The 9,157-nt window shown below is 35.0% G+C and overlaps 2 protein-coding genes across 4 annotated transcripts; both read right to left on the bottom strand.

Annotated features, from left to right (window-relative positions):
* Positions 1-250: 250 nt before the first annotated feature.
* LOC116018858 (zinc finger CCCH domain-containing protein 62-like) lies at positions 251-3,695 on the bottom strand. 3 transcript variants are annotated; one of them, XM_031258873.1, is made up of 9 exons: positions 3,385-3,695; positions 3,118-3,245; positions 2,401-2,518; positions 1,887-1,948; positions 1,736-1,787; positions 1,523-1,628; positions 1,266-1,364; positions 1,044-1,173; positions 251-965 (listed from the first exon to the last, which is right to left on the bottom strand). In XM_031258873.1, exons 1-9 carry the CDS (start codon positions 3,627-3,629, stop codon positions 517-519), a joined length of 1,389 nt encoding a protein of 462 aa, XP_031114733.1. In that variant the 5' UTR covers positions 3,630-3,695; the 3' UTR covers positions 251-516. The 3 variants fall into 3 exon arrangements, with proteins under 3 accessions (XP_031114733.1, XP_031114734.1, XP_031114732.1); XM_031258874.1 differs by having other exon boundaries at positions 3,118-3,242; XM_031258872.1 differs by having other exon boundaries at positions 3,118-3,251; positions 3,385-3,694.
* A 1,401-nt stretch (positions 3,696-5,096) lies between these two features.
* LOC116018714 (zinc finger CCCH domain-containing protein 62-like) lies at positions 5,097-8,066 on the bottom strand. Its single transcript, XM_031258680.1, has 9 exons — positions 7,872-8,066; positions 7,621-7,745; positions 7,275-7,392; positions 6,756-6,817; positions 6,605-6,656; positions 6,392-6,497; positions 6,112-6,210; positions 5,893-6,022; positions 5,097-5,814 (listed from the first exon to the last, which is right to left on the bottom strand). Exons 1-9 carry the CDS (start codon positions 8,012-8,014, stop codon positions 5,264-5,266), a joined length of 1,386 nt encoding a protein of 461 aa, XP_031114540.1. The 5' UTR covers positions 8,015-8,066; the 3' UTR covers positions 5,097-5,263.
* Between the last annotated feature and the right edge of the window lie 1,091 nt (positions 8,067-9,157).

Here is a 9,157-nt window from a genome sequence, read left to right as displayed (position 1 = left end):
TTTCCCCCCCCCCCCCTCTCTCTCTCTATATATATATATATATCAGAAAGTGATAACATTGGTGTAAGACCGTCTCACGGGTCTCAATATGTAAGACAGATTAAATATTTGATGAATGAGTCAAATCTTTGATTAATGAGCCAAATTTTTTACCCATTACTCAAATATCCAACCATGAGATGGAATCACACAAATTTTTGTCATCAGAAAGGAGGTGGCTCCCTCTGTAAAGGTTATTGGCATTTGATTCTTGAATCAGAATTAAACTTCTCCAAAACACTAAAAGAGTAAAAAGTCATAATTTAGGACATAAACCAACACAAATGCGAATCAACACACACAACACTTCGCTCTGGATGTTCATCATCCCAGTGGGTGAACAGACTAACTGGTCTTACATACATAGCATGCGAATCAACACACAACACTTCGCTCTGGATGTTAATCATCCAGTGGGGTGCACAGACTAACTGGCCTTATGTACATAGCTAAGGGAGTGACTAATTTCTACGGCCCTTACTTACGTTGCTTTCCCTTAGCCATTGCAGAAGATGAAGAGCTTCCGCGTGGCTTATTCATTGTAGATGCAGATGCCCTATCATGAGAATAAGGGTGTGGGATTCTCTGGTTGTAAGTCCCAGATTGAAATTGGTGGTTCTGGGGTGGAACAAATGTGCCCTCGTGGTATATATCAGATTGATAGGCGAACATATGAAACGAGCTCTCTCTAAACTGATAAGAATTTGCATAATTGGGAGGTCTTTGATGAGATGAGGTGGCTTTGGTTTTTTTTCCCTGGTTCATCTTCTGTTTTCCAGTAGGGGGCAGCTTTCCATGGTGATCGGTCGAACTTTTCTTGCTCCCACGTTTTTTAGTTTGCTTTTCTTTCTCTGGTTTACGACCCTTCAAGGATTGTCTCACTTGAGATGACCTTATTTGATCACACTTTTGCTTTTTGACACCACCTAATTCCAAGTATCATTTAGAGAAATATAAAAGAAAATAAAACAAAGAAATGTTGTAGATGGGCAACATTGTTGTACCTGTATCTGTAATGGATTGCTTTCTCTTCATTGATCTTTTCTTGCTAGTTTCTCTAACCAATCTAGCAGTTGTTCCTCGTCTATGCTTCTCTGCAAGCACTCCTAATCTTTCTTTCTCATTTGGCCACCGCTGGTAAAAGGAGTAGAAAGAAAATCTGTTACCACAAGCATTGGTTAATGACAAGAACAGAATAAAATTTGCCTTACTGAATGGTAACATACTTGTCTCAAAGTCTTCAGTTTATAGAGATTCCGACCCTTAACAAGCAAAGGGAAAAGAGGAGGTAACTTCTTAACACCTTGGCTCCACAACACTTCAACCTAGTTTAGCACATAGAATAGAAGGGAGGATGAGTCGCAAAGCAAAACAAACAGAGACAATGCATTAACTCGGCTCGTTTTATCTATCTAAACCATCAGCCTTCACATTTTAATTTTATGGTTGGTTTTCTATTCATATCTGTTTCGGTGAAACTTACAGTAAATGTATGTTGTTGTTTCGCAGCACCATAACTTTCCTTAACAATTCTCCCAGCAACAGTTCTCTTCCCTAAAACATCTGCACTCCTTGTCACCTTGTCAAAACTGATCAACATAACTCATTGAATATGAGGAAAAACAAAATTAAAAATCTACATTAGAATATTTCAAGTCTAGTACTTGAAAACACACAAGATAAGTATGGAGAATACTTCTTATATACTTCTTGTGTGAATAATACAACATCCCCTTTGCAGACATCACCTGAACGTAGATTCAAAGCAGTAAAGGTTTAGGAAAAAGAAGAAAAAGAGAGTAGAAAGAACCGAAAGAAAGTGTGTTGCTATGTCATATAGAAACTACCAGTGCAGTCAATTTTGAATGATGATCTGGGATAGAATGTTTCACCCTTTCCATGTATTATCCTGAGAAACGCAAGTGGCAAAACATGACATTACATGAACAGAATGCTGAAAAAGAGCTAACCATATAAGATTAGGGAATCACAACATTCCAAATAACTCAAAAAGGAGGGTAGCCGATGATCTTAAAGAAACCAATTAAGCACAGATAATAAATCTAAAAGCAATCTATATATATATTAGCATCCTCCTATTCATTGAATAAAATTCAAGAACTACAACAAACTAATGCATTAGAACAGAAGTAATCAACCATGAAGTATTTATAAATCAGGGAGGTGCTCAGATAGCAGAGCATGTTTTATCAAGAACAGCGAAATGCTAGTTAAGGCTGATTCAGGGCTCAAACAGCAGCAATCAATTACGGAATACTAATTAGTAAATCAACATTAAATTGAAGCCTGAGAGATTACTAGCACAAGCAAATCAAATACACCGTAACTATGAAAACTTACCTCCAGTGCTCCAATATCCTCTCTATGCATTCGTCTTTAGTCCCTGATAACCTTAATCCATTTTTTCGCAAATACGCTTTACACTCTGCCAACTTCAATTCCTGTAGATCACCCCCTCCTATACAACCAAGGTGAGGTCACATTATTACCATGGATTCTGATGTCAGTAAATTCACATAATTTCCTAGGGGGGAAAACAATTCATCAATCATATTCAAATATACAAAAAGTGAATGCCAAAAACCTTTTATGGCATATTTGGTAGAGAGGAATTGCAATTCCTTTTCCTACTTAATTCAAAGAAGTGGAAAATTTCAGAGTTTGGTTGGAAGGAATTACAATTCTATGGTATTGCATTTCCTAATATTTGAGGAATTGCAATCCAACCTCCCCTAGGAATTGCAATTTTGAGTGTGAGGACCAAATTGTCCACCCTAATAATCCTACCTCTTTCCCTAGTAATTGCAATTACATGCTATTCACATATATACTGAGCACTATAATTGAAATTCTCAGTAATTATATTTCTAGGTACCAAACAATGAAATAATTATTACTTTATTTCCACCTTATTTCTTTCTCACAAAATTACAATTCATTTTCCCTAATTCCTTCCTTGCAACCAAAGGGCTTATTAGTTATTACCTAACAAATTGAATATTACACATTATTGACTAATTCGCACTTAGTTATTTTTTAAATGGAAAAGCTTCATACCTCCAAGGAGACATATAGCTCTGTTGACATGGTCATCACTGCCTTCCTCCTTGACATCTTCGTACTCGGAAGACTCGCCCCGTTCATCATCCGACTCACTAAAATCACTTCCGTAGTCTTCGGAACTACTATCACTAACCGGAAGAAATTGCAAAAAAAAAGCAGAAAATTCTATCGTCCATCAATTGATGATTAACTTAGGCAACGCAAAAAAGGCTTAACATTATACGATTAGGTAACTGCAAATTATAGAGATCAGTAGATCACCATGAAATGGAAGACGATGTATCTACAGCGCCGCAGTGACATTCGTGTTCCGACTCCGACGTTTCCCAGCCTTCTTCTGATCCAGACGACGAGTAAGAAATGTAAAAGCGAGCTCGCTTTTCATATCTTCCCCTTTTCCCCATCATCAGGTTGGTGGATAGCAATATGCGATTGAATATGAGGGTTTTGTGAGAGAGATATATGATTGCCTTATGCGTTTCAGCTTGCCAAATGCCAATTACCATTCGTCAATATGAATATACGAAATTGCCCATGCACCATAATTATTGAGCATCCTGGAGACTGATGTGAACACCATTTTTGTTTTTGCAGGAGTATTAAATTTATTTAAAAAAAAAAAAAAAGTGCGCAAGTGAAATGATAGAATTTGCTTTTGTTTTCTTTTTTCATTTTTTTTTTTTGTTTTTCCTTTCTTCTAGTATTCTATGTTCTAATCACACTTACAAAAAATTCTCAAACATTACAAAAATATTGCTGAAGCTTCTTCTGCTATTAAATTTCACTTTTTTTTTCAAAAATTCTGTTTTTTGCCAATGTAGTATTTAATTATTTATTTATTTTTTTTTTTGAATATTTTCAATTTAAAGAATTTAAGTCTCGGAGTTTAAATTATGATCACTCGTTTAAAATAGTAATCATAATATTATCACTCTACATGATAGTTAACTAATTTCACCTCTAATATTTTACTTTCATTAATTGATTACTATGAATTGATTCACCCACTACTAATTAAAAATAAAATCTAATTACCAATTAGATAATTTAACATCATGAGAGATAAATTAGAGAAATAAAAACATTAGAGGTCTCTAGCAAAATTAATTAGATATGAATACTATGTTAGAAATTAGAGTAATTCTACTTGTACTTAGTACCCTCATTTTCTACTCCCATTTAACTTGCTTTGATTGTACAATTTAATAAGGGACATGATGTTTATTAATTCCTTATTTTCTCCCTTCAATCAAATTTGAACACAAATTAGAGTAAAAGTTGGGAGTAAATTTGTGAGAATACATGAAATATATTTTTAGAATTTATGTTGTCATCATCTCAAAAATTTTATCAATTGTCAAATGATGTGAACTATGATAGAAATTTTATCAATTGTACATGAAATATTTCTTTAGAATTTACTTTTGTTTAACTTTACCAGTCATACCACATGGCTTGCAAGTTTCTTAATTAGAAAGGAAGCTTTCTTAATTAGAAAGCAAGCCTTTATTCACAACTGATCATTTAATGTTACCAAATAACTTTTTTCATCTTTTCTTAAGAAATATTCTACTTTTATTTTCCTTCGGTACGATAATATATATATAAAATCAAATGAGACAACACATTCCTGTGAGACGGTGAAACACAACGTGAGTGCACACAGTTTACTACAGGAATGCACATAGCCTAGAGTGTATGCACTTTGCCAACATGAGTGCACACAATTTAGGATATGTGCATTCGTAAAGTAGACTGTGTGCACTCACTTTGTGTCTCACCGTCTCACGGGAAGGTGTTATCTCATATAAAGTCACGGGAAGGTGTTATATATATACATGTTTCTTTTAAAAACAAAATTAATCTATGTATTTAAGATCGCCTGTGGGGTGGTCTCTTGTTTGTGGTCGCCTACAGCACAGCACCAGATACTCTCAGTAAGGGAGGTAGCATGGCTCCATCTGTAATGGTTATTGGCATTTAATTCTTGAATTAGAATTAAACTTACTTCTCCAAAACACTCTAAAGAATAAAAAGTCGTGATTTAGGACATAAATCAAAACGAATGTGAATCAACACTTTGATCTGGATGTTCAACATCCCAGTAGGGTGCACAGGCTAACTGATCTTATGTACATATCTAAGGGAGTGATGAATTTCTATGGCCATAATTATGCTGCTTTTGCTTAGCCATTGCAGAAGATGAAGAGCTTCCATGTGGCATATTCATTGTAGATGCAGATGCCCTATCATAAGAATAAGGGTGTGGGATTCTCTGGTCATAAGTCTCAGATTGAAATCGGTGAGATGCAGATGCCCTATCATAAGAATAAGGGTGTGGGATTCTCTGGTTATAAGTCTCAGATTGAAATTGGTGATAATTCTGAGGAGGAACAAATGTGCTCGGGCGGTACATATCAGATTGAAAGGTGAACGGATGAAATGAGCTCTCTCTAAATTGATTAGCACTTGCATAATTGGGGGGTCTTTGATGAGATGAGGCGGCTTTGATATTTCTTCCCTGGTTCATCTTCTGTTTTCCAGTCTGAGGCAACTTTCCATGGTGATAGGTTGAACTTTTGTTGCTTCCACGTTTATGGATGTGATTCTCTTTCTCTGGTTTACGACCTTTCATGGATTGCCTCACTTGGGATGGCCTTATGTGATCGCACTTTTGCTTTTTCACACCACCTAATTACAAGTATCATTTAGAGAAATATAAAAGAAAATAAAACAAAGAAATGTTGTAGATGGGCAACATAGTTGTACCTGTATCTGCAAAGGATTGCTTTCTCTTCATTGATCTCATCTTTCTAGTTTCTCTAACCAATCTAGCAGCTGCTCCTCGTCTATGCTTCTCTGCAAGTATTCCTAATCTTTCATTCTCATTTTTCCATCGCTGGTAAAAGGAGTAGAGAGAAAATCTGTTACCACAAGCATTGGTTAATGACAACAGAATAAAATTTGCCTCACTGAATGGTAGCATACTTGTCTGAAAGTCTTCAGTTTATAGAGATTCCGACCCTTAACAAGCAAAGGGAAAAGAGGAGGTAACTTCTTAGCACCTTGGCTCCACAACACTTCAACCTAGTTTAGCCCATAGAATAGAAGGGAGGATGAGTCACAAAGCAAAACAAACAGAGACCACGCATTAACTTGACTCGTTTTATCCATCCAAACCATCAGCCTTCACATTTTGATTTTATGGTTGGTTTTCTATTCATATCTGTTTCGGTGAAACTGACACTGGAATTCTACTCATCCTTACAGTAAAAGTATGTTGTTGTTTCGCAGCACCATAACTTTCCATAACAACTCTCCCAGCAACAGTTCTCCGCCCTAAAACATCTCCACTCCTTGTCATCTTGTCAAAACTGATCAAGATAACTCATTGAATATGAGGAAAAACAAAATTATAAACCTACATTAGAATATTTCAAGTCTAGTACTTGAAAACACACAAGATAAGTATGAAGAATACTTCTTATATACTTTTTGTGTGAATAATACAACATCCCCTTTGCAGACATCACCTGAATGTAGATTCAAGGCAATAAAGGTTTAGGAAAAAGAAGAAAAAGAGAGTAGAAAGAACTGAAAGAAAGTGTATTGCTATGTCATATAGAAACTACCAGTGCAGTTAATGTTGAATGATGATCTGGGATAGAATGTTTCACCCTTTCCATCTTTTATCCTGAGAAAGACAAGTGACACAACATTGCATTACACAAACAATATGCTGAAAATGATCTAGCCATATAAGATTAGGGGATCACAACATTCCAAAGAACTCAAAAAGACGAACCAATGATCTAAAAGAAATCATTTAAGCACAGATGAGAAATCTAAAAGCAATCCATATATATTAGCATCCTACTATTCCATGAATAAAAATCAAGAACTACAAAAAACTGATGCATTATGAGTATCAGAGCATAATCATCCACCATGAAGTACTTATAAATCAGGGAAATAAAGCTGGGAGGTGCTCAAATAGCAGAACAAGATTTATAGAAAATAGGGCAAGTGCTAGGCCAATTCAAGGTTCAAACAGTGGCAATAAATTATGGAATACTAGTTAGAAAATCAACTTCAAATTGAAGCATGAGAGATTACCAGCACAAGCAAATCAAATAACTAGGAAAACTTACCTCCAGTGCTCCAATATCCTCTCTATGCATTCTTCTTTAGTCCCAGATAACCTTAATCCATGTTTTCGCAAGTACGCTTTACACTCCGCCAACTTCAATTCCTGTAGATCACCCCTTCCTATACAACCAAGGTGAGGGGTCACATTATTAAACTCTACCATGGATTCTGATGTCAGTAAATTCACATAATTTCCCAGGGGGAAAAACAATTCACCAGTCATATTCAAATATACACAAAGGGAATACCAAAAATGATTTACGTCTTTATCTAACAAATTAAATACGAGTATACTACACAGTATTGGCAATTTGAACTTGATTTCTAAAAAAATGAAAAGCTCCTTACCTCGAAGGAGACGCATAACTCTGTTGAAATGGTGATCACTACCTTCCTCCTTGATATCTTCAGACTCGTCCCGTTCATCATCCGACTCACTCCATTCACTTCCGCCGTCTTCGGAACCACTCTCACTAACCGGAAGAAATTGCAAAAACAAAAGCAGAAAATTCTATCGTCCATCTATCGATGATTAACTTAGGCCAAGCAAAAAACGCTTAACATTACACGATTAGGTAATTGCAAGTTATAGAGATCACCGTGAAGTATCTACATCGTCGCCGTCAAATTCGTATTCCGACTCCGACGCTTCCGAGCCTTCTTCTGTTTCTTCTGATCCGGACGACGAGGAAGAAATGATAATATGAGCTCGCTTTTCACCTCTTCCCCCCGTCCCTGTCATCTCACTGGTCGATATCAATCTGCGATTGAATTTGAAGGTTTTGGGAAGAATATATATGATTGCCCTATATGTTCCCGCTTGCCAAACGCCAAACTGCTATTCCTCAATATGAATATACGAAATTGCCCATGCACAGAATTACGGGAAATGACTTGTAATTCCCTGGAAAGAATAACGTAAGAATTCAAATTATATCAGCAAACTAAAATTTATATTGTAACTGTCATTACTCATTACCATATTAAATTCTTTTTTATTTAATTATTGCGTGAATTAATTATATTAAAAGTTTTATTTAATTATTTTTCATAAATAAAATTTAATACGTTAATTAAATGGCATGTTTCTAATCTAATTTTATATATTCAATATATAGATATTATATTGAGTAAATACGCAAAATGATTCATCATAATTTACAAATTAGTCTTCGACTATTGGTAGAATCCAATTAAATCCTTAACTACTTAATTTTTATTTGATTTGGATATCCGCCAACTCCCTTGTCTAAAGCCCGTAATCTCCAAGGGCATAAGTTGTATGAAATTACTCTTATGCCCTCGAAGATGATGGGCTTTAGACGGTGAGTTAATGGAGGACCAAATCAAATAAAAATTGAATAGTTAAAAATTTAGTTGGATCTTATCAATAGTCGATGATCAATTTGTAAATTATGCAATAATCGAGTGACCATTTTGGATGTTTACACTATTATATTTTATATTCATATTCATATTTAAAATATAGGACTAGTCTGATGGACATAATAGCTACATATATGATTCCTTACTTTATTGTTAGGCAAAACTAAAGCATTTTAATCAACCTTTTTCCCCGAACATTTCATTAGTTTTTTTACCGTGATTATAGTTTTACTCTCTTTTGTTGATCGGACAATTAATTCGATAATCATAAAGTTCTTAAATTTAACTTTTAGACGTTTGATAAGAGTTGCCTATTAGTGTGCTATGGACAAAATAAACTAATTTCTTCATTGTGACCTATTACCAATTCGGGCAACTGAATCAAAGTTTTACTCTTTTTAAAATTTAAATTTAAATTCTAAAAGTGGTCTATCTTCATGAATTTCATTCTATTTTTATCTTAAAGTCAATTTCCCTTTTTCATATAGGGTCCGCAGAA

This window comes from Ipomoea triloba, chromosome 5 (genome assembly GCF_003576645.1).
Source record: "Ipomoea triloba cultivar NCNSP0323 chromosome 5, ASM357664v1".
Lineage (NCBI taxonomy): Eukaryota > Viridiplantae > Streptophyta > Magnoliopsida > Solanales > Convolvulaceae > Ipomoea > Ipomoea triloba.
This window is presented reverse-complemented; position numbering and strand designations above follow the sequence as displayed.

What these genes read in the sequence shown, in the direction of transcription:
- LOC116018858 (XM_031258872.1), bottom strand. Translation starts at nt 3,629, where the DNA reads ATGGTAATTGGCATTTGGCAAGCTGAAACGCATAAGGCAATCATATAT. An exon ending in ACACAAGAAGTATATAAGAA is followed by an intron (nt 1,629 to 1,735) that starts GTATTCTCCATA and finishes TATGTTGATCAG; the next exon opens with TTTTGACAAGGTGACAAGGA. An exon ending in AACAACAACATACATTTACT is followed by an intron (nt 1,365 to 1,522) that starts GTAAGTTTCACC and finishes GTGCTAAACTAG; the next exon opens with GTTGAAGTGTTGTGGAGCCA.
- LOC116018714 (XM_031258680.1), bottom strand. Translation starts at nt 8,014, where the DNA reads ATGACAGGGACGGGGGGAAGAGGTGAAAAGCGAGCTCATATTATCATT. An exon ending in GACGATGTAGATACTTCACG is followed by an intron (nt 7,746 to 7,871) that starts GTGATCTCTATA and finishes TCTTCCGGTTAG; the next exon opens with TGAGAGTGGTTCCGAAGACG. An exon ending in AACAACAACATACTTTTACT is followed by an intron (nt 6,211 to 6,391) that starts GTAAGGATGAGT and finishes GGGCTAAACTAG; the next exon opens with GTTGAAGTGTTGTGGAGCCA.